This window comes from Lotus japonicus, chromosome 1 (genome assembly GCF_012489685.1).
Source record: "Lotus japonicus ecotype B-129 chromosome 1, LjGifu_v1.2".
NCBI classification, from domain to species: domain Eukaryota; kingdom Viridiplantae; phylum Streptophyta; class Magnoliopsida; order Fabales; family Fabaceae; genus Lotus; species Lotus japonicus.
In genome coordinates, this window is record NC_080041.1 from 121,267,878 (window position 1) to 121,293,509 (window position 25,632).

The 25,632-nt window shown below is 35.3% G+C and overlaps 1 protein-coding gene, 2 long non-coding RNA genes and 1 pseudogene across 3 annotated transcripts; 2 read left to right on the forward strand and 2 right to left on the reverse strand.

Annotated features, from left to right (window-relative positions):
* Positions 1–776: 776 nt before the first annotated feature.
* Positions 777–3,662, reverse strand: LOC130722698 (metacaspase-9-like). The gene is made up of 3 exons (XM_057573520.1): positions 3,582–3,662; positions 2,698–3,020; positions 777–1,397 (listed from the first exon to the last, which is right to left on the reverse strand). Exons 1-3 carry the CDS (start codon positions 3,660–3,662, stop codon positions 782–784), a joined length of 1,020 nt encoding a protein of 339 aa, XP_057429503.1. The 3' UTR covers positions 777–781.
* Positions 3,663–5,385: 1,723 nt separating this feature from the next.
* Positions 5,386–7,196, forward strand: LOC130729983 (uncharacterized). Its single transcript, XR_009016189.1, has 2 exons — positions 5,386–5,940; positions 6,741–7,196. It is a non-coding gene; the product is annotated as an uncharacterized LOC130729983 (long non-coding RNA).
* Positions 7,197–16,543: 9,347 nt separating this feature from the next.
* Positions 16,544–20,910, reverse strand: LOC130722725 (metacaspase-9-like; annotated as a pseudogene).
* Positions 20,911–22,631: 1,721 nt separating this feature from the next.
* On the forward strand, positions 22,632–24,445 carry LOC130729984 (uncharacterized). Its single transcript, XR_009016190.1, has 2 exons — positions 22,632–23,189; positions 23,990–24,445. It is a non-coding gene; the product is annotated as an uncharacterized LOC130729984 (long non-coding RNA).
* The last annotated feature ends 1,187 nt before the right edge of the window (positions 24,446–25,632 follow it).

Consider the following 25,632-nt stretch of genomic DNA (forward strand, 5'->3'; position numbering starts at 1 on the left):
AAGAATCTGTCAATACCCATTAAGCGAGAAGTACCACATCCACGTGGAGGTTATAATTTAATATAATTTTTTTCTTTCTTTCTTCTTCTTCTTCAAATACTTTATTTTTATATTGATTAATGGTATGTGAGTCCAAAAGTATCGTATTGCAATTTTTAAGATGATTCCTAAAAATTCATGACCTACGAGTTCAGAAGCACACTAGTGGATTTTTTTTAGAAAAATTATATGAATTCGGAAGATTCATAGTTTACGAGTTCAGAATTACTGTAGTGAAAATTTTAAAATATGAATCCGGAAGATTCATAGCTTACGAGTTCAAAAGTACTGTAGTAGACACTTCAGGAGTTGATTAAGTTTTTCACACACCATTTAAAAACCAAATATATCCGTTGGAAAAAAAATTAGAATATATATAAATGGTTCAAACCATATTATTTTTTTTACGGGAAAACCATATCATATTCGCTTACCATGATTGTATTGAATTAATAATTAAATTTTAATTAAAATTACGAGGAAATAAAATAATATAAACGCATGAGGTATTGTGAGACCTAACCAAAAAATGAATTTAAATCTCATCAGAACATGTTTGGCTCAAGAATTAATACTCCCTGTGTTTGCAGCACATAAAATTCTCTTTAAAAAAAACATAAAATTCACACAATAGTACAATAATAAATAACATAGTGCTAGGAGGACTTGAGAGTTGAGAGTCTTGATTTCAGCAATCACTTCTCCAATGTTTCACACATCAAATTCTTCACAGACACACATTTCATAAATCTGAGTTCTGATGTTGTCGCAAGAAGGCAACATTAGCATTCTCATCACTGCAATAGAGGCAAGGATGCTGCACAATTCCCTGTGTTTGCAGCAAATTCCTGGCCTTCATCACAACTTCTCTATTGCTCAGCTGACCCGGGTTCTCCTTCAACACCATCTGAACCGCATTGCTAAATGCTCCATACGCCTTTCCGCCACTCGCATTCAGCTTAATGTCTGCAGAGGTCTCATCAGCTTGGCAACCACTCAACAGAATCCTCTCATCATGCCTCAGTGGTTGGTTCAAGTTCAACAAATCAAGATCACGCGAAGGGAGCTGAAACCTCGAACTGGCTTCGAAGCCGAAGAATTCTAGCAGATGGGTTCCAATATTTGTGGTGTCTATGTTTGTTAGTGATGAGAGGTGTTGAAGTATGGACTCAAAAGGGATTGTCTTGGGGGTGTTAGTGAGTTTCAATGATGAGTTATTTTTATGAACCAGTGAAGATGGTCCAGTTTGTTCCTTCTCTTTGTCAATGAGGCCACCACTATAGCATGAGTCTGAGAGAATTGTGAGGCTTGTTCCCTTTGGCAGCTTGTTCACCAGTTGCCTGAAGTGAAGTCCAAATCTATGTAGTATGACAATAGAAGTTAAAGCATTAGTTATATATCAAATCTTGGTAAGAAAGGGTTGTACCTAAATTGTGTCTTAATTGCCTATCCTACTAATAAAATCTTGTCATATCGGTTAAAAAAGATGAGTGGAGGCACTTACAAACTTGTATGATGATTTTTAATTAACATGTCAATTTTATTTATGAGACAAAAATGAGACATAATTTAAGGATAAAAGATTTTAATGCGTGAGAGTATCATTTATCACACAATATTTTTAATTTTAATCTTGAGCTTAAGAGTAAAATTATGAACACTTTAATTGACAAGTGACATGCACTAAACAATTTGTTTAGTAGGAACTTGACAGGTGAATCTTATTGTAGGTTAAAAGTTAAAACTATTACTAAAGGTCAAGAAACCCATAAAGAAGATGTCAAGCCTAATTTAGAATAAACACTTGTCAACCAGTGTAGTGCCAAAGTTACATGGATAAAGTAGAGCAGAGGAGCTAATCGGACAGAACCAGAAAAAAGGGATAAGGAGGCGAAAATTTAGTATATATTAAGCAGAATCAATAATAACTAATTAGAGGAAGCAAAGTACATCTTTTAAGGGGACAAAGGAGGAAGATGGTGTTAGCCTTGCGATAACCAATGTAAAATTGACTGTATCTTTAACATGGATCAAGTTATCCATATAGCCAACCTCAGACTTTTGTTATATGTATAAATACAACACTCAAATATTATTTTATTAAGAAAATTCTTCTCATGAGGGGACGACTGCGGGACTTAGAATTCGCATCCCAAGCACTAGATATGCCACCCCACTTAATAGTGGGGAAATCCTTAAATGTCCCTCCGTGTTTTTTTTCTGGGATATACAATGTCGGACCGTTCCGAAAGTTAATTTCCCAGATCGTTTCATTATTAGAACAGACCATGGGGTTTACCCCCGTTATTTTCATTTTGAAACTCTCAAATTAAACTCTCGAATTGATTCGAAACTTAAAATCTCGAACTAAGGGAATCATAATCTCTGACCAAACTCTCATTTGAAACTCTCATATTAAACTCTTACACTGATTCGATACTTAAACTCTCGAACTTATTCGAAACTCAAAATCTCAAACTAAGGGCACTTCTGACATTTTTTTAAAATGGTTGGGGTGCCAGATCCTGTGGTTGGGGCGCGAATTCTAAATCCCGACGACTGCCCTATTTTTATTATAGGTAGTTCTGTCTCTATTTCTTCTCTGAATAGGCCTAAAACCAAAAACTCTCAAGTGCATACTTTTCCTGTGTGGTTTGCAGGATGTTTAAGAGGAAAGTTAGACAAACCAAGTCACAAGGCACAATTGCTTCCTCATAGCGGTAGGGGTGGTAGGGGTGGCCAAGTTTCTCTGAAGGGAACCTTGTTCCATGTCCACTATAATGAAAATAAAGCACATCCCCTGTTTCAGCTTGATCAATCATGCTAGCTAATGCCTGCTTAATGTTGGAACCAGTAGGCATAGGTGATGAAGAGCCAGGCTCATCTGTGAGGAGCTCAATGTTTTTCGGATTGAACCCAAAACGCTTCACAAGCATGTCCCTCATGGCCAACACATCGTTTATGCAGCCATGCAACACATCCTAGGATATTAGAAAAGCTGGAAAACACATATTTGCACGTGAAGTCTTGTGTTTTGGGCTTATTAGTAGCATAAGCTATTTTGTGCATTCAACAAGACTCTCAAACATAGAAAATGGTTACATGACTACTCATGTACTTCAAATCCTCTGTATTTTTAGTTGCTTCATTAATTTATTAAATTATAGGCTTAATTCCACTTTGGGCCCCTGATCTTTCAAAAATGAGCGATTGGGGCCCCCCGTGTTTAAACATAGCGGTCAGACACCCCAACGTTTCAAAAACGTGCGTTTCAAGCCCTTCTGTTAAGTGTCGTTAGTTTGACTAACGGAACTAGTGACCTGGATTTTCTTTTTCATTTTAATATTATTTTTTTACCCAAAAATTCCCCCCCCCCCAAATTCTCTCTCAATCTCGACATCTCTCCCTTTTCTCACTTTCTTCTCCATTTTTCTCCCTAAAACCACACAACTTCATCTTCTTCTTCATGGTCACCGCCACTGCTCTTCGGCCAAGCCACCACCACCGCGAGCTTCCTCACGCGAGCTCGCCGCTAGCCACACCACCATCACTGCGCCTCCTTCTTCTTCTTCTTCTTCTTCTTCTTCTTCCATGAGAGCCACTGCCGCTGGCCACACCACCATCACTGCGCCTCCTCCTTCTTCTTCTTCAATGAGAGCCACCGCCGGTCACACCATCACCTCCTCATCATCCTCGCGCGAACCTAAAGGGCAGCCACCATGGCCACCACGTGGAAGCCATCACCACCATGAAAACCTAGGACCGCCGCCTTCAAAGTCCGATCTACGGCGAACCGCTCACGATCTCAACAAACCAACACCACCGCTGTGCTCCTCTCCTCGTCCGCAACAAAACCCACAAAGAAATTTCCGATTCCGACAACCTCCGCCGTGAACCGCCGTGCGCCGCCGCCGGAGGCGATTTCCGGCGACTCACCCTCTTCTCCTCTTCTCTTTCTCTTGCTAAATTAGGGTGAAATTAGGGTAAAAAATTGGGGGGGGGGGGAAGCGTATTTGTGTTGGTGGTGGCTCGGTTGCTGGGTTTGGGTGGTGTTGGTGGTGGCTCGGTTGCTGGGTTTGGGTAGTGTTGGTGGTGGCTAGGTTGCTGGGTTTGGATGGTGTTGGTGGTGGCTCGGTTGCTCTTCTTTATCTTCTTTGCCCAGACTCTTCATTTTCATCCAGAATCAAAGCATTGGAGGGTTGTTTGGGATCTTGAATGAACTGAACAATTTAAGTGTTGCTGGGTTTGATTTTTTGAGATATCTGAATGTGTTCTTAGTAAACCATTCTCCTTGTGTAAAAGACAGAATGTATCCATTCACTTGTTGAATTGATTCCAAGCTAAGATAGCTCTTTATTGGTAGAATTTGTGTTTGGACATTGTATGTAACAATTCATGATAAGAAAAGGTGACCAAGTGATACTGAAAGTGTTAGATTCAAGAACCAGGCAATTAAGCCAAAAATTTAATCTTAAAATGAAAAAGAAAATCCACATCACTGCTCCGTTTGGTCAAACTAACGGAACATAACAGAAGGGCCCCAATCACACTTTTTTGAAACGTTGGGGTGCCTGACCGCTACGTTTAAACACGGGGGGCCCCGATCGCTCATTTTTGAAAGATCAGGGGCCCAAAGTGGAATTAAGCCTAAATTAATTTAATTAATTAAAAAAATAATGAGAAATACAGAGAATTTGAAGTACACAGGTAGTCATTTTAAGACTAAAATGGGAAAGTACATGATTTATTTAATTCTGTTTGAGAGCCTTTTTAAATGCCAAAATAACTTACATTACTAAGGCCAAACCCTAGCATTTCACATACAAATCCTTGTTTCTTCACTCACTCTCGGAATTCTTCCAATAGTTTCTATCTCCTCATTTCATTTCTTCTCTTCCTTGTTCGACCTATTCTCTCTCATCTCATCTTTAGTTAATCATACTTCCTTATCAAGCTTCAAAGGGCCATGGCCTTAGGCTAAATAGGCAATGGCCTAAGGCCCCCACCCCAAAAAATATTTACTTAGCCCCCCCAAAAAACTTACTTATGTTGGAATAATGACATTCAAGAAATTGATTCGGATCTTTAACTCTTTTTTTCAGTTACCGAACTAAAATTAAAAGGTTTAATTGGGCTACTTTCAGTTTCACATATACTTTATTCCCACCGTTACCTATTTATGCCATTTAAGAATTGGAATTATTATTCTTTAATAGAATAATAAGTTGGAGGCATCAGTTTCTTGACCGTTGAATTATCCTTTTCTTCAACATGTCATTGTTATTGTGTTGTGGATAAAAAACATAGCTCTTGGACTTGGTTATATATAGAGAAATGAAATAAGGCTGTGTGATATAGAATATGAATGATCCTTCTCTTCTTATGTGTATTCTGAGCATTGTTGTAGAGACTCCAGCACGCTAAGGTTATGAGTGCACATTATCTTGCGTGCGACTGTGTTAACCTTGGGGAGCAAACCCGGCACTGGATTGCACCAAGGTCTGCCGGAATTTTGCTTTCAAGGCAGTGGTTCGTCCACGGCGCAACTTTCCTTCTCTAATTTCCAACAATTTGAAAGCAAAAGTTTACTTTACTCTTGTTGGTGTCGATGGCGAGCTGCTCAACAAAATTAGGAAGTTGGGAAGCAAATGACTTGAAAGATAAGTATCTCTTTGTTTCTTTCATAAAATAATTCAAATGCTCAGAATGAGAAGATGGAGATGCATTCTAATTATGTTCATCTTCTCTACTTTTTGTATGGAAGAGTGGTTTGTGATGCCTGTGGGGGTTCTTCCCTTGGACATGAAGACCTGGTCTTTTAAGGCATCTGTGTAAGCGTCACTACCATAATGAGAAAAATGGCCTTGGGCAATGGCATGTGAAACTATGCTTCGATGTAAGGTATGTTCACTTTGCGGTTTACAATTGCAAGAGCTTGAAATGTCTATATGGCAATAAGGTTGAATGTCAGAAATAAGTAATTAATTTCATGATTCCTTGGAATTGCAACATGAAATCATGATCTTGGATGATATTCTTAAGAAGACCCTATCACCCTATAATGCCCAAAATGTAGATATACACATATTTCAAGTTAAGTGAATCTTGTTAGTACACAAGACGGTGACTGAATCTGGTTAGTACACAAGACGGTGACAAAATTGATTTTTTATGCATGTTTTATGCACATGATAGTTTAAATCTTTATCTTGTAAAGCATGAATTATAAGATTGGAAAATCACTGGTGGTGGTTTTATTGGTTATACGCTCACGGTAATGTTGCGTATAGATTCTTGATCACGAATGATGTTTTTATGATTGATTTTAAAGATGTTGAGATATGGAATTTGTTTTTTGAGTCTGTGCTTATGCGCACACGAGTAATGGTATGAATGGATTGTGTTGTATTGCTCAATTGTGTTAGCCAATGAATGTTATCCTGAATGCCTGCTATATTTTTAACACAGTTTAATTCCTGATGAAATCTGTGAAAGTTGTCTAAGTAATGCAAAATTGATTTTTCTTATGCTTGAAAATCATTAAACTGTGGGGGTATGTCAGATGTTAAGAGAAAGAATATTGGCTCTAAGGCATATTGCTTCGTTGGTTATGCTCTTGATGTGGTTGCCTATAAATTTTTTATCTTGAATGATAATATGATTATTGGATTGAGATGTCTTGAGTTTTATGAATGATTCAGTTTGTGCTTGAGTTTCTGATTCACAAGAAGCAATTGAAGTTGGCATCGACGATGCTTGCAACAGAGAGAAAAGACATATACATGTCATGCATGTTGCTAAGAAGTTGATTAAGACTTGTTTGATTTTCCTTGAGTATGTAAGAAGATAAAAGAGTCTTGTTGATCTTCTTGCTAAAGGATTGACCAAGAAAGTTGTCTTGGATACATCGAGGGGGATGAGGCTTAAGCCTCCAGAAAGAAGAAAGTATGGTGGATACCCAATTTGTTGGTCAAGCTAAGCCATATGATTACTCTTATGCATTACATTCTCATCCCTATGACGCGAGGTAATGCTATTTTTGAAAGAGATACATAGTCATTTGTGGTGGTGCTATTGAGACGCACTTGATGTATCTAAAGTGCTTTTGAGACGCACTTGACTTGATTTTCAAATAAAATTATAAAATAGTTTATTCACGACTGACATGTGTGAAAGTGCTATGTGAGACGCACTTAATGCTAATGAGACGCATTTATTCACAGTGACATGTTTGAAAGTGCTTTGTGAGACGCACTTAAATGCTTATGAGACGCATTTAAAATTTATGTGAATAAATATGTGAGTGAGATGGTAAAAGCCGCCATCTATGAAAGACTTAGGCAATCTTTCTAAAACACTCACATGTATCACAAGGTTCGGAGAATGGCTTTAATCTACTATCGCGGAGTCTCTACATTTCAAAGTTAATGTGTGTGTAGTGGGGGTTCCAACCAAGTCAAATTAGTTCAAGATTCGTTCACTCTTTTGACAAAAGTTGTTGCCTCACTTCACTACGTGTTAATTCAATCCTATGGACATTAACACTTCAGCACAAAAATTAACTTTCTTTGCTCAGAAATTTAATCACTTTCTTGTTTGCCATTAGTGGGGGATTGTTGGAATAATGACATTCAAGAAATTGATTTGGATCTTTAACTCTTCTTTTTCAGTTACCGAACTAAAATTAAAAGGTTTAATTGGCCTACTTTCAGTTTCACATATACTTTATTCCCACCGTTACCTATTTATGCCATTTAAGAATTGGAATTATTATTCTTTAATAGAATAATAAGTTGGAGGCATTAGTTTCTTGACCGTTGAATTATCCTTTTCTTCAACATGTCATTGTTATTGTGTTGTGGATAAAAAACATAGCTCTTGGACTTGGTTATATATAGAGAAATGAAATAAAGCTGTGTGATATAGAATATGAATGATCCTTCTCTTCTTATGTGTATTCTGAGCATTGTTGTAGAGAATCCAGCACGCTAAGGTTATGAGTGCACATTATCTTGCGTGCGACTGTGTTAACCTTGGGGAGCAAACCCGGCACTGGATTGCACCGAGGTCTGCCGGAATTTTGCTTTCAAAGCAGTGGTTCGTCCACGGCGCAGCTTTCCTTCTCTAATTTCCAACAACTTAGGCTTAAAAAAATAGTTACTAATTATTAACAAACTTTAGCCAACTAAAATATAAAAAATGTGCGAAAACGTGATAGTATAATTACCTATAAATAATACTGATAATTGGAGTGGGAAACGGTTTGGGTCTTAGCCTGTTGTCATGATTCTGATTTTGTCTGCTGCAATCTGAATGTGATGTTGTGTGGATTTGGAGTGGTCTCATAAATGTGTGATGAGCCTAGGATTTGTTTTGGAGGAAGAAAATAGTACAAGGGTTTGTGAAGTGGAAAGGTGAGGACAAAGGCAATATGTGTGATGATAATACAGTTCAAGATTTTAGCCTGCTGTCATGGTTTTGTTTTTTCCTAGGTGCTGTTTTTTTTCTTTGGCATTTTTGGGCTGGTACAGTTTAAGCTCACGACAGGTGAAAAATTGGAGAGGACATGGTATTGTTTTGATGGCTGAAAGTATGTGGCTCATTTCTATTTTGAGGCCTTCGAAGTCTGGTTGTTTCTCTATTTGTAGCAGGGCCATGTTAAGACTTTCAAACTCTTTTGGTATCATGGTGGATATGTTGAACTGTGGCAGGAAAATTATGGTTGGGTTAAATCTAGGTTTGGTTTGTTTTTTTTTGGTTTTGAATGAACTTTGGCTGCAGGGGTTTAATTTGTTCTGAATTGGTTTTGTGGATTTTGTATGGAGGTATCACTTGGGTGTTTTGGGAGTGGGGTACTCTTTTTCCTTTACTAGAATTTTTCTCACTAGGTTTTTCCTAGTAAGGTTTTAACGAGACTTCACTCCCTAGCGATGTTTTGTTGCCCATGTTTCTTTGGTTTTGAGTATGGTTTTGTTTTCTCTAGCATGAGAGGAGTGTTCTCATGAATTTATTCATTCTATATATATATATATATATTGTCAAAAAAAAAATACTGATAATTGTGAAAACGTGATGGACCAATTACCTATAGATAATATTGATAACTGTGAAAATGTGATACAAACACCTAAATTAAAATTGTTTGATTATAAAACTCTTGATAAATGATTTTGCAACTAAAAAAACTATAAGTTAATATAAAAATTGATATATAGTAGTATATTAAAAATCTCTTTAAAAATCTCATAAAAAAACTCACTTCGGCATTTTCGCTTTAAGCCCCAAAATTTCTGTACACGGCCTTGGAATTTGCTCTACAACTATATTAGCTGCCATCCTTTTTTATCGATTTTAATTTGTTTATGTTTCTTTCGATAAATCCTAAGATTTTGGCTGGGTTCAACTTTTTTTATGTGATACGGTGAAATCAACTATTTTGGAAGTTTTAATTTTTTTACTGGTTCCTGGTTTGATTGTCGATGGCTATGTTTGGCATGTCATTTCAGCTAGCTTATAGCTTATTTGACTAGCTTAAAAGCTCTTCAAAAAGGTTTGGTGAAGGAACTTATTTCAGTAGCTTAAAGCTTTAAGCTATAAGCTATCTCAGGTAGCTTATAGCTTATTAAATTTATTCTCATTTTTATCCTTATTATTTTATTAAAATTCCACCATTACCCTTATATATTTATATATTTATAAAAACACTAAACCTATTTTCCCCTCACACTAACGCATGCAGTTCCTGCCACCATTTCCGTCACACTGCTGCAGACCACAAGTATTAAAAATATTACTTTAATAAAAACAAGTAAAAATTAATATTATATTTTTAAGATGATACATAACTTAAGTTAATAAAAATATTTAAAGTGATAATAATTTTAATATTAATATTATATAGGTATTAATGTGAAAATAAAGTAATGTTAAATATAGAAATAATTATACAAGTATGTTCTTTTATGTCCTTTTACAATTTCAGCTTGTTTAAAAACTAGTTTACCAAACACTTTTGTTTCAATCACGTAGCTTTTCAGCTTTCAGCTATCAGCTTTGAGCTATAAGCTATCTCAGGTAGCTTATAGCTTAAAGCTTATAGCTTATTAAATTTATTCTCATTTTTATCCTTATTATTTTATTAAAATTCCACCATTACCCTTATATATTTATATATTTAAAAAAACACTAAACCTATTTTCCCCTCACACTAACGCATGCAGTTCCTGCCACCATTTCCGTCACACTGCTGCAGACCACAAGTATTAAAAATATTACTTTAATAAAAACAAGTAAAATTTAATATTATATTTTTAAGATGATACATAATTTAAGTTAATAAAAATATTTAAAGTGATAATAATTTTAATATTAATATTATATAGGTATTAATGTGAAAATAAAGTAATGTTAAATATAGAAATAATTATACAAGTATGTCCTTTTATGTCCTTTTACAATTTCAGCTTGTTTAAAAACTAGTTTACCAAACACTTTTGTTTCAATCACGTAGCTTTTCAGCTTTCAGCTATCAGCTTTGAGCTAGCTTATCAGCTTTCAGCTATCAGCTAGCTTATAAGCTTTCAGCTAGTTTTTCAGCTTTCAGCTAGCTTATCAGCTAAACATATCAAACATAGCCTATGTCGAGAACTGAATCGAGGTAGAAAAACAGAAAGATTGAAATTTTTTATTATAATTTGGAAGTGTTGGAAGTGTTGATTGCATTATAAATTTTTAGATAAACCTACCAGGAAATGAATGGGTGAGATTTTAAATCGGCTTCTAACTAAAGAGCAATTGGCTCCTTAAACCGGCAGAAAATTGTGTTAGAATAGAATGTAACTTTTTTTTTTGTTACAGTAGGAAAGAAATAGAATGTAACTTTGAAAATGATTGGCATAATTTTTTAAGATAGATAGAATTAAAACTAAAAATAAAAATAATTACTTCTTATATAATGCAACTTCAATCAATGATGCAACTGTGGAGGTTCATACATGGAATCCTAGTTATTTTATGTTCAAATTTCTCAGATTCGTCACAAATGTGAAAAAGCGCTATCACTTATTGACTTTACTATAGAGATTTGATCTTATCTTCTAATATTTTTTAAAATAGATTCTCTTACATGTAACTTTAAAATTCTTTTGATGGTGTATGTCACATGCTCTATCTCATACCTTTTATTTAGTGGAGTACTTACCTTTGTTTCACAAGTTGGTTGAGCCTCATATGGGCGCATATAAACTCTTACTTAACTTGGCTAATGAAGTCTGCATGACCATATTACGAAAATCACATATTCTTAAAGTTGCTAACTTTGTTAAGGTAACATATTTTTTGTTGAATTTTTTATTTCTATTTTCATACGCATGCTCACAAATTTTTTAATAGTTAGCTATTTTTTTTTGTCAAATAACTATGTAGGGGGTCTCTCTTCCTCTAAATATGGTGAAAACAACATTGGTCCACTACCAGTGTGTCTTAGGACACACCTCAAGACCATCAACATATATAATTTTTCTGGGAAGGAAGAAGAGTTAAATGGCATTCAATTTTTATTTCAAAAAGCACAGGTCTAGGATGAAATACATATTATAGAAATGAAAATGAGTTCGACTTCCCTGGGGACCAGAGAGACTTGACATGTTAATGGAGCAGATCGTAGAGTTTTATAGAGCAGCAGATGATGACATCAATTTCGAGGGAGAGTATAAAGTGGTCAATGGTTGACTAACGAATGTTGTGGAAGAGGAACATATAGATAAGTTGGTGAAGGGCCATGAGCAGGAAACTAAGCATGTGAATGATCAACATTCATTAGTCAACCATTGATCACTCTATACTCTTCCTCGAAAATGATGTCACAATCCGCAACTCTAGAAAACTCTACGATCTGCTTCATTAAGATGTCGAGTCTCTCTAGTCTCCAAGTGAAGTCAAATCATATTCATTTTTATAAATATGTATTTCATCCAAGACTTGTGTTTTTCGAAATAGAAATTGAATGACATTTAACTCTTTTTCCATCCCAGAAAAATTATATATCTTGATGGTCTTGAGGTGTGTCCTAAAACACACTGGTAGTGGACCAATGTTGTTTTCACCATTTAGAGAAAGAGAGACCCCCTACATGGTTATTGCCAAAAAAAGTATTTGCTAACTATTAAAAAACTTAGTGAACATGCGTATGGAAATAGAAATAAAAAATTCAACTAAAAAAATATTACCTTACCAAAGTTAACAACTTTAAGAATAGGGATTTTCATAATATGGTCATGCAAGCTTCACTAGCCAAGTTAATAGGGAGTTTCGATGCGCTCTTATGAAGCTCAACCAACTTGTGAAAAAAAGGTAAGTACTCCACTAAATAATAGGTATGAGATAGAGCTTGTGACATGCACCATCAAAAGAATTTTGAAATTACATATAAGAAATTATATTTGATAAAATATCAGAAGATGAGATCCAACCTCCATAGCAAAGTCAATAAGTGATAGTTTTTCCACATTTGTGACAAACCTGAGAAATTCGAACACAAAATAACCAGCATTCCATGTGTGAACCTCCACAGTTGCATCATTGACTGAGGTTGTATTATATAAGAAATAATTATTTTTAATTTTAATTCTATCTATCTTAAAAAAGTATTAAAACTAAACACAGTCTTCCATTCATGACCTTTACTCACAAGTAAATTTTAAATATGTTACAAACAAGACTTAGAAATCATGTGAAAATAGGTAGACATGAAAATAACTTACCTTCACCTCAGCCAACATGTCCTTGCACTATTTCTTGACAAGTTGTTGTGCATCCGTGTCAAACATAATCAAATTAGCAAAGTTAGATCCATCAAAAACTTTGAGCTTGATCTTGTACCTAAATTAACAAAAAATGAATTTAGTTATACATTATAATATTTTTAAACTATACTGATTATTGATGGATAGAGTTCATTGCATTTCATAATAACACAAAGATATATAATTTCAAAACAAAATTAACCTTGGAGAAACATCCACGACATGTTTAAAGCATCAACCACAATAATATAGATCATCATAAATGTGACCATTTTGTGGCACTTGCAAGCGAAGTACCACCGGTTATTGTCTTGCAACAGCCCAACAACCTTTGCAAGAAAATGAAAATTTCATTCTGAAAAATAGTTACACAAAAAATGAGCTCTAGTCTGCATTTTTTTACCTTCAATCCTTACATAAAAGAAAAACAATTGAAGTCGTTATGCCTCAATTTCTTGGTTCAAAGTTGAAATGTATTTTCTAGGATTCATCTTAATAAAGTCATCAAACATAGGAACAAGTGAGTTTCCACTAACAATATTTCCAACAAGTTCATCGATTTGAAAATCATGCAGTGATAGACTACACATTAAATTTAGATATTGTATGAAGTTATTACATGGAAATAGTTTTGAAAACGATAAATGACATCTAATTCTAAAATATATTTCATTCAAGCTTTAAAGTCTCATATTGTTCCTTGAATGATATAGCCTCGATGAAAAGATATCACTCGAATGCCTTCATCATATTCTTCTTTACCTAAAAAGTACTAGAGCATTAATATTAGTAATTAGTCATGCAAACATGGAAGGATTTTGGAAAAATTATCAAATTGTAATATATTATTTAACACTCTGAAAGTCTTCAGTTTTGCAAGCTAGAAAAACGATAGAGCTTCTATAGAATGGGCAGTACGATAATCAGTAACAATTTGAACATAAACTCCAAATACAATACACTCAAACTTTTCTTTGTTTAAATAAAATGATAGACAAAAAAAAAATCACTGAGATCATATGCATAAAGGACCAATCACACAAAAATTAATATATGTCAAATGTATGAAAAGAAATAGAAATACTTCTCATTACTAACCTCTAACACCACTGGAGTGGTCACACATATATGTTCTCTCATTAGAAATGGTCATGGATGTCAACAACCTCATCATATCTGCATACACAAATACTATGTCGTTTCAACCAACATTATGTCTTATCGAATACCTTATGTCAACACAAAACCTAATTAATTAACCATATAACTAACATAAACAATAAAGAAATCTCAACAAAAATATTATCCACTTACCAATGATGGGTATATCCAACACAGTTGCTTTCCCTAGCTGCTTGTGTTAAGAACCATTGCTTATTTTATAGTTACTGTTGGAGCAAAATGAGATGTCATTGCTTGAAGCAACGATTTTGAAGCAGGTTCGTAAATTTAAAATTATGATCTTCTCTCTCATGCAATAATTGATTTATTGTTAAAACAAGAGGGACAAATGATGAACATGAATTAAAAATTTGAAGAACATACACCAATATTACTCAGGAAAGATACCAAATATCAAAAAAAAAAGGTTTATGAACAAGGATTCATCAAGAAAATACATAAATAAATGAAAAACTAGCCTAGAATCTTCATCTTACCATGGAATGGGCACTTTCCATTTTCTCAACAATCCAGATGCACTTCGTCTATATCTTGTGGCTCCACTCCTAATGCCCCACGAATCCTCCAACCTCGGCGTTGCAGTGATGGAGTGCTGGAAACTCCTTGCTGGTGGTTGGAAACTATGATCTGATGGACGAAAGCTCATATTTGGTGGATGAAAGCTCCGATCTGGTGGCTGCATGCTCCGATTCACTCCAAGGTAGGAAATTGAGAGGATAAGGACCAATGAGGGAAAAAGGTTGAACTTTTTTGTTTGAGAAAGGTTGGGGCTTTGTGTTGAGATGGAAGAGGTTGGAAACTCCGATCCGATGGATGAAAGCTCAGATCTGGTGGATGAAGGCTCAGATCTGGTGGATGCATGCTCCGATTCACTCCAAGGTAGGAATTGAGAGGATAAGGACCAAAGAGAGAAAGGTTGAACTTTTTTGTTTGAGAAAGGTTTAGGCTTTGTGTTGAGATGGAGGAGGTTGGAATTCCGATCCGATGGATGAAAGCTCAGATCTGGTAGATGAAAGCTCTTATCTGGTGGTTGCATGCTTTGATTCCCTCCAAGGTAGGAAATTGAGAGGAGAAGGACCAGAGAGGGAGAAAGGTTGAAATTTTGTTTGAGAAAGGTTGAGGCTTTGTGTTGAGATGGAGGAGGTTGGAAACTCCGATCTGTTGGATGAAAGCTCAGATTTGGTGGATGAAAGCTCTGATCTGGTGGTTGCATGCTCCAATTCACTCCAAGGTAGAAAATTAAGAGGAGAAGGACTAGAGAGGGAAAAAGGTTGAACTTTTTTGTTTGAGAAAAGTTGAGGCTTTGTGTTGAGATGGAGGAGAGGAATGCGGTGAGGAAACGCATGTGATGGAGGGAGAGAAGGTTAGGAGGAAGAAGGGTTTTCTTTCAGATTGTTTATGAGAAGGAAGAAGGTGAAGTAGAGAGAAGGGAGGTGTGAGAAAGAAAATGGAAGTTGAGGCGTGAGAGAGAAAGAAATGACTTGATGGTTTCTTTCACAGATGAATTTAGGGTTTTGTTCATTTGTAAACAATTTATATTTTTACAAATGAAATCATGCGTGATTTTCACAATTGTTTCTAAAATATAATGTTATTTAAAAGCTTTTGTTACCATTTCAAAATGTTAGACACGTCGTCGTTTTACATTTTTTTCAAAAAAAATGGATGTTATTGTTATGAATATTTGGAAGCCCATCAGGTTAGGAGTTAGGAGTCCATGGGTCAAGCTCATATGTATACTTGTTCAACACTTCTGACATAATATTATAAATACACGGGGGGTTCCACCAAGCAAAGCATTCATATCGCACTATTTCTCTATCTCTTGTTCCTTTCTTATCCTCTCTTATTTACTTGCTTACTCCTTATTCATAACACGTTATCAGCACGATAGTTCTCATCTCAAGAATCTGTCAATAGCCATTAAGCGAGAAGTACCACATCCACGTGGAGGTTTTTATTTTATATAATTTTTTCTTTCTTTTTTTCTTTCTTCTTCTTCTTCTTCAAATCCTTTACTTTTATATTGATTAATGGTCTATGAGTCCAAAAGTACCGTATTGCAATTTTTAAGATGATTCCTAAAAATTCATGAACTACGAGTTCAGAAGAAGCACCGTAATGGATTTTTTTTGGAAAAAATATATGAATTCAGAATATTCATAGTTTATGAGTTCATAATTACCGTAGTGGAATTTTTAAAATAGGAATCCGGAAGATTTATAGCTTACGAGTCCAAAAGTATCGTAGTGGACACTTCAAGAGTTGATTAAGTTTTTCACACACTATTTAGAAACCAAATATATCCTTTGGAAAAAATTAGAATATATATATATATATATAAATGGTCCAAACCATATCAATTTTTTTTACAGGAAAACCATATCATATTCGCATACCATGATTGTGTTGAATTAATAATTAAATTTAAATTTAAATTACGAGGAAATAAAATAATATAAACGCATGAGTCACTGTGAAACCTATCCAAAAAATGAATTTAAATACTTTCCCACTTATTGAACATAAAATTCACACAATAGTACAATAATAAATAACATAGTGCTAGGAGTACTTGAGAGTCTTGATTTCATCAATCACTTCTCCAATGTTTCACACATCAAATTCTTCACAGACACACATTTCATATATCTGAGTTCTGATGTTGTCGCAAGAAGGCAACATTAGCATTCTCATCACTGCAATAGAGGCAAGGATGCTGCACAATTCCCTGTGTTTGCAGCACATTCATGGCCTTCATCACAACCTCTCTATTGCTCAGCTGACCCGGGTTCTCCTTCAACACCATCTGAACCGCATTGCTAAATGCTCCATACGCCTTTCCGCCACTCGCATTCAGCTTAATGTCTGCAGAGGTCTCATCAGCTTGGCAACCACTCAACAGAATCCTCTCATCAGGCCTCAGTGGTTGGTTCAAGTTCAACAAATCAAGATCACGCGAAGGGAGCTGAAACCTCGTACTGGCTTCGAAGCCGAAGAATTCTAGCAGATGGGTTCCAATATTTGTGGTGTCTATGTTTGTTAGTGATGAGAGGTGTTGAAGTATGGACTCAAAAGGGATTGTCTTGGGGGTGTTAGTGAGTTTCACTGATGAGTTATTTTCATGAACCAGTGAAGATGGTCCAGTTTGTTCCTTCTCTTTGTCAATGAGGCCACCACTATAGCATGAGTCTGAGAGAATTGTGAGGCTTGTTCCCTTTGGCAGCTTGTTCACCAGTTGCCTGAAGTCCAAATCTATGTAGTATGACAATATATAGAAGTTAAAGCATTAGTTCTATATCAAATCTTGGTAAGAAAGGGTTGTACCTAAATTGTGTCTTAATTGCCTATCCTTCTAATAAAATATTGTCATGTCGGTTAAAAAAGATGAGTGGAGGCACATACAAACTTGTATGATGATTTTTAATTAACATGTCAATTTTGTTTATGAGACAAAAATGAGACATAATCTAAGGACAAAAGATTTTAATGCGTGAGACTATCACTTATCACACAATATTTTTAATTTTAATCTTGAGCTTTGGAGTAAAATTATGAACACTTTAATTGACAAGTGACATGCACTAAACAATTTGTTTAGTAGGAACTTGACAGGTGAATCTTATTGTAGGTTAAAAGTTAAAACTATTACTAAAGGTCAAGAAACCCATAAAGAAGATGTCAAGCCTAATTTAGAATAAACACTTGTCAACCAGTGTAGTGCCAAAGTTACATGGATAAAGTAGAGCAGAGGAGCTAATCGGACAGAACCAGAAAAAAGGGATAAGGAGGCGAAAATTTAGTATATATTAAGCAGAATCAATAATAACTAATTAGAGGAAGCAAAGTACATCTTTTAAGGGGACAAAGGAGGAAGATGGTGTTAGCCTTGCGATAACCAATGTAAAATTGACTGTATCTTTAACATGGATCAAGTTATCCATATAGCCAACCTGAGGTGAACTTTTAAAAAATAATAATAACTGAAATTGACTACCTTTATATTAATGACAATAATAGATTTTTAATAATAATTTGTTTCTATTCTTTTAACAGTAATTTTAGTTTATAATTATTATTAATAAATAGTAAAGAATATAAACAAATTATTATTAACAATATATTATTGTCTTTAATGTAAAGGTAGTCAATTTCAATTATTACTATTTTTTAAAAATTCACCTCAAATTTTAAAGAATTATTAAAATTTAAATAATTAATTTTATATAAGAGAAATTGAAAAGTTTTAAATTTTAATATTTACTTTTAAATATGAGAAATTGAAAGGTTTAACAAATAATAGTTAATAATTAATATAATGAATAATAAAGTGGATGTAGTTTTTATTTTAGTTTTCAATTTTTTTATTTAATGTATTTAATACAAAAGAAATTTATTATTTCTTTATGTGTTTAATGCTATTCTTTCAAGTCTGCTTTACATACGTATATATATAGAAGATATAAATAGATATTTTTTTGGTGTAAGGCAGGTGTCCTCCTTCGGAGGCAATCCTGTGTGAGTCGGAAACATTCACATCATGGTGAGGCTTGCTCTTTGAGCGAAGATTTTTTCATCCACAAGACTCGAACTCGAGACCTTACTTAAGGGGAATCAAACATGTATCACTTGAACCAACTACCCATTGGTAGATATATATATATATATATATTATTTTAAAAGTATTTCATCTAAATTATTTATGAATAAATACTATTTTATTATTAATTTTAATTTTTAATATTTGTCAAATGTAAAGTTCAAGTCAATTTTAAGTTTATGAATGTTGTTAATTAATATAAGTAGTTCAATAGTTTTTTATAATTCAAATTATTTTCAATTTTTTTATTTTTTCAATTTTTTTTATTTTTTAATATATTTAATATAATAGTATGAGAGCTTTATGATTTAATGCATGCAAAAACTCAAGTCTTCTTAATTTACATATGTATATAGATGGTCAGACATTTTTTTTTTTCTGGATTTTTATTCATGTTTCCTCCAATTATTCTCTAGATTTTGCTTGTTTCAATTGATTTTTATCCGACATGCATGCTGAAATCAAATGCTTTTTCTCCTTCATTTTTTCATGTTTTAGTTCTTGTTTTTTATGGTAGCTGGTTTGATTATTGACCATCTTGAACACCGAACAATGGCAGAGAAACATAAAGATTGGAAATTCTTGGTTTCAACGTCAATGAAATAGTTTCAAAGTTTTGTTGCAATATAATATTTTATTAAATTTTTTTTACTTCACTACCTATGTTCGGTGCTCAACATGGTCAACAATTAATACATTATATTAAAAAAGACTATCAGACTAAGACAAATGTGACGATGACTATCCATGTACTTTGAATCTTATGTATTTTTTTTTCTTTAGTCTGTACATTATATTAATATTTTTGATCTAATAATTTCTAAAATTAAAGAAAAATTATTTTCAAATTATTAAAATTTGAAAAGATCAGAGAAATAGTAGAATGTATTTATTTTCAATGTATTAAAATTTGAAAGTTAATTTCCCAGATCGTTTCATTATTAGAACAGACCATGGGGTTTACCCCCGTTATTTTCATTTTGAAACTCTCAAATTAAACTCTCGAATTGATTCGAAACTTAAAATCTCGAACTAAGGGAATCATAATCTCTGACCAAACTCTCATTTGAAACTCTCATATTAAACTCTTACACTGATTCGATACTTAAACTCTCGAACTTATTCGAAACTCAAAATCTCAAACTAAGGGCACTTCTGACATTTTTTTAAAATGGTTGGGGTGCCAGATCCTGTGGTTGGGGCGCGAATTCTAAATCCCGACGACTGCCCTATTTTTATTATAGGTAGTTCTGTCTCTATTTCTTCTCTGAATAGGCCTAAAACCAAAAACTCTCAAGTGCATACTTTTCCTGTGTGGTTTGCAGGATGTTTAAGAGGAAAGTTAGACAAACCAAGTCACAAGGCACAATTGCTTCCTCATAGCGGTAGGGGTGGTAGGGGTGGCCAAGTTTCTCTGAAGGGAACCTTGTTCCATGTCCACTATAATGAAAATAAAGCACATCCCCTGTTTCAGCTTGATCAATCATGCTAGCTAATGCCTGCTTAATGTTGGAACCAGTAGGCATAGGTGATGAAGAGCCAGGCTCATCTGTGAGGAGCTCAATGTTTTTCGGATTGAACCCAAAACGCTTCACAAGCATGTCCCTCATGGCCAACACATCGTTTATGCAGCCATGCAACACATCCTAGGATATTAGAAAAGCTGGAAAACACATATTTGCACGTGAAGTCTTGTGTTTTGGGCTTATTAGTAGCATAAGCTATTTTGTGCATTCAACAAGACTCTCAAACATAGAAAATGGTTACATGACTACTCATGTACTTCAAATCCTCTGTATTTTTAGTTGCTTCATTAATTTATTAAATTATAGGCTTAATTCCACTTTGGGCCCCTGATCTTTCAAAAATGAGCGATTGGGGCCCCCCGTGTTTAAACATAGCGGTCAGACACCCCAACGTTTCAAAAACGTGCGTTTCAAGCCCTTCTGTTAAGTGTCGTTAGTTTGACTAACGGAACTAGTGACCTGGATTTTCTTTTTCATTTTAATATTATTTTTTTACCCAAAAATTCCCCCCCCCCCCAAATTCTCTCTCAATCTCGACATCTCTCCCTTTTCTCACTTTCTTCTCCATTTTTCTCCCTAAAACCACACAACTTCATCTTCTTCTTCATGGTCACCGCCACTGCTCTTCGGCCAAGCCACCACCACCGCGAGCTTCCTCACGCGAGCTCGCCGCTAGCCACACCACCATCACTGCGCCTCCTTCTTCTTCTTCTTCTTCTTCTTCTTCCATGAGAGCCACTGCCGCTGGCCACACCACCATCACTGCGCCTCCTCCTTCTTCTTCTTCAATGAGAGCCACCGCCGGTCACACCATCACCTCCTCATCATCCTCGCGCGAACCTAAAGGGCAGCCACCATGGCCACCACGTGGAAGCCATCACCACCATGAAAACCTAGGACCGCCGCCTTCAAAGTCCGATCTACGGCGAACCGCTCACGATCTCAACAAACCAACACCACCGCTGTGCTCCTCTCCTCGTCCGCAACAAAACCCACAAAGAAATTTCCGATTCCGACAACCTCCGCCGTGAACCGCCGTGCGCCGCCGCCGGAGGCGATTTCCGGCGACTCACCCTCTTCTCCTCTTCTCTTTCTCTTGCTAAATTAGGGTGAAATTAGGGTAAAAAATTGGGGGGGGGGGGGAAGCGTATTTGTGTTGGTGGTGGCTCGGTTGCTGGGTTTGGGTGGTGTTGGTGGTGGCTCGGTTGCTGGGTTTGGGTAGTGTTGGTGGTGGCTAGGTTGCTGGGTTTGGATGGTGTTGGTGGTGGCTCGGTTGCTCTTCTTTATCTTCTTTGCCCAGACTCTTCATTTTCATCCAGAATCAAAGCATTGGAGGGTTGTTTGGGATCTTGAATGAACTGAACAATTTAAGTGTTGCTGGGTTTGATTTTTTGAGATATCTGAATGTGTTCTTAGTAAACCATTCTCCTTGTGTAAAAGACAGAATGTATCCATTCACTTGTTGAATTGATTCCAAGCTAAGATAGCTCTTTATTGGTAGAATTTGTGTTTGGACATTGTATGTAACAATTCATGATAAGAAAAGGTGACCAAGTGATACTGAAAGTGTTAGATTCAAGAACCAGGCAATTAAGCCAAAAATTTAATCTTAAAATGAAAAAGAAAATCCACATCACTGCTCCGTTTGGTCAAACTAACGGAACATAACAGAAGGGCCCCAATCACACTTTTTTGAAACGTTGGGGTGCCTGACCGCTACGTTTAAACACGGGGGGCCCCGATCGCTCATTTTTGAAAGATCAGGGGCCCAAAGTGGAATTAAGCCTAAATTAATTTAATTAATTAAAAAAATAATGAGAAATACAGAGAATTTGAAGTACACAGGTAGTCATTTTAAGACTAAAATGGGAAAGTACATGATTTATTTAATTCTGTTTGAGAGCCTTTTTAAATGCCAAAATAACTTACATTACTAAGGCCAAACCCTAGCATTTCACATACAAATCCTTGTTTCTTCACTCACTCTCGGAATTCTTCCAATAGTTTCTATCTCCTCATTTCATTTCTTCTCTTCCTTGTTCGACCTATTCTCTCTCATCTCATCTTTAGTTAATCATACTTCCTTATCAAGCTTCAAAGGGCCATGGCCTTAGGCTAAATAGGCAATGGCCTAAGGCCCCCACCCCAAAAAATATTTACTTAGCCCCCCCAAAAAACTTACTTATGTTGGAATAATGACATTCAAGAAATTGATTCGGATCTTTAACTCTTTTTTTCAGTTACCGAACTAAAATTAAAAGGTTTAATTGGGCTACTTTCAGTTTCACATATACTTTATTCCCACCGTTACCTATTTATGCCATTTAAGAATTGGAATTATTATTCTTTAATAGAATAATAAGTTGGAGGCATCAGTTTCTTGACCGTTGAATTATCCTTTTCTTCAACATGTCATTGTTATTGTGTTGTGGATAAAAAACATAGCTCTTGGACTTGGTTATATATAGAGAAATGAAATAAGGCTGTGTGATATAGAATATGAATGATCCTTCTCTTCTTATGTGTATTCTGAGCATTGTTGTAGAGACTCCAGCACGCTAAGGTTATGAGTGCACATTATCTTGCGTGCGACTGTGTTAACCTTGGGGAGCAAACCCGGCACTGGATTGCACCAAGGTCTGCCGGAATTTTGCTTTCAAGGCAGTGGTTCGTCCACGGCGCAACTTTCCTTCTCTAATTTCCAACAATTTGAAAGCAAAAGTTTACTTTACTCTTGTTGGTGTCGATGGCGAGCTGCTCAACAAAATTAGGAAGTTGGGAAGCAAATGACTTGAAAGATAAGTATCTCTTTGTTTCTTTCATAAAATAATTCAAATGCTCAGAATGAGAAGATGGAGATGCATTCTAATTATGTTCATCTTCTCTACTTTTTGTATGGAAGAGTGGTTTGTGATGCCTGTGGGGGTTCTTCCCTTGGACATGAAGACCTGGTCTTTTAAGGCATCTGTGTAAGCGTCACTACCATAATGAGAAAAATGGCCTTGGGCAATGGCATGTGAAACTATGCTTCGATGTAAGGTATGTTCACTTTGCGGTTTACAATTGCAAGAGCTTGAAATGTCTATATGGCAATAAGGTTGAATGTCAGAAATAAGTAATTAATTTCATGATTCCTTGGAATTGCAACATGAAATCATGATCTTGGATGATATTCTTAAGAAGACCCTATCACCCTATAATGCCCAAAATGTAGATATACACATATTTCAAGTTAAGTGAATCTTGTTAGTACACAAGACGGTGACTGAATCTGGTTAGTACACAAGACGGTGACAAAATTGATTTTTTATGCATGTTTTATGCACATGATAGTTTAAATCTTTATCTTGTAAAGCATGAATTATAAGATTGGAAAATCACTGGTGGTGGTTTTATTGGTTATACGCTCACGGTAATGTTGCGTATAGATTCTTGATCACGAATGATGTTTTTATGATTGATTTTAAAGATGTTGAGATATGGAATTTGTTTTTTGAGTCTGTGCTTATGCGCACACGAGTAATGGTATGAATGGATTGTGTTGTATTGCTCAATTGTGTTAGCCAATGAATGTTATCCTGAATGCCTGCTATATTTTTAACACAGTTTAATTCCTGATGAAATCTGTGAAAGTTGTCTAAGTAATGCAAAATTGATTTTTCTTATGCTTGAAAATCATTAAACTGTGGGGGTATGTCAGATGTTAAGAGAAAGAATATTGGCTCTAAGGCATATTGCTTCGTTGGTTATGCTCTTGATGTGGTTGCCTATAAATTTTTTATCTTGAATGATAATATGATTATTGGATTGAGATGTCTTGAGTTTTATGAATGATTCAGTTTGTGCTTGAGTTTCTGATTCACAAGAAGCAATTGAAGTTGGCATCGACGATGCTTGCAACAGAGAGAAAAGACATATACATGTCATGCATGTTGCTAAGAAGTTGATTAAGACTTGTTTGATTTTCCTTGAGTATGTAAGAAGATAAAAGAGTCTTGTTGATCTTCTTGCTAAAGGATTGACCAAGAAAGTTGTCTTGGATACATCGAGGGGGATGAGGCTTAAGCCTCCAGAAAGAAGAAAGTATGGTGGATACCCAATTTGTTGGTCAAGCTAAGCCATATGATTACTCTTATGCATTACATTCTCATCCCTATGACGCGAGGTAATGCTATTTTTGAAAGAGATACATAGTCATTTGTGGTGGTGCTATTGAGACGCACTTGATGTATCTAAAGTGCTTTTGAGACGCACTTGACTTGATTTTCAAATAAAATTATAAAATAGTTTATTCACGACTGACATGTGTGAAAGTGCTATGTGAGACGCACTTAATGCTAATGAGACGCATTTATTCACAGTGACATGTTTGAAAGTGCTTTGTGAGACGCACTTAAATGCTTATGAGACGCATTTAAAATTTATGTGAATAAATATGTGAGTGAGATGGTAAAAGCCGCCATCTATGAAAGACTTAGGCAATCTTTCTAAAACACTCACATGTATCACAAGGTTCGGAGAATGGCTTTAATCTACTATCGCGGAGTCTCTACATTTCAAAGTTAATGTGTGTGTAGTGGGGGTTCCAACCAAGTCAAATTAGTTCAAGATTCGTTCACTCTTTTGACAAAAGTTGTTGCCTCACTTCACTACGTGTTAATTCAATCCTATGGACATTAACACTTCAGCACAAAAATTAACTTTCTTTGCTCAGAAATTTAATCACTTTCTTGTTTGCCATTAGTGGGGGATTGTTGGAATAATGACATTCAAGAAATTGATTTGGATCTTTAACTCTTCTTTTTCAGTTACCGAACTAAAATTAAAAGGTTTAATTGGCCTACTTTCAGTTTCACATATACTTTATTCCCACCGTTACCTATTTATGCCATTTAAGAATTGGAATTATTATTCTTTAATAGAATAATAAGTTGGAGGCATTAGTTTCTTGACCGTTGAATTATCCTTTTCTTCAACATGTCATTGTTATTGTGTTGTGGATAAAAAACATAGCTCTTGGACTTGGTTATATATAGAGAAATGAAATAAAGCTGTGTGATATAGAATATGAATGATCCTTCTCTTCTTATGTGTATTCTGAGCATTGTTGTAGAGAATCCAGCACGCTAAGGTTATGAGTGCACATTATCTTGCGTGCGACTGTGTTAACCTTGGGGAGCAAACCCGGCACTGGATTGCACCGAGGTCTGCCGGAATTTTGCTTTCAAAGCAGTGGTTCGTCCACGGCGCAGCTTTCCTTCTCTAATTTCCAACAACTTAGGCTTAAAAAAATAGTTACTAATTATTAACAAACTTTAGCCAACTAAAATATAAAAAATGTGCGAAAACGTGATAGTATAATTACCTATAAATAATACTGATAATTGGAGTGGGAAACGGTTTGGGTCTTAGCCTGTTGTCATGATTCTGATTTTGTCTGCTGCAATCTGAATGTGATGTTGTGTGGATTTGGAGTGGTCTC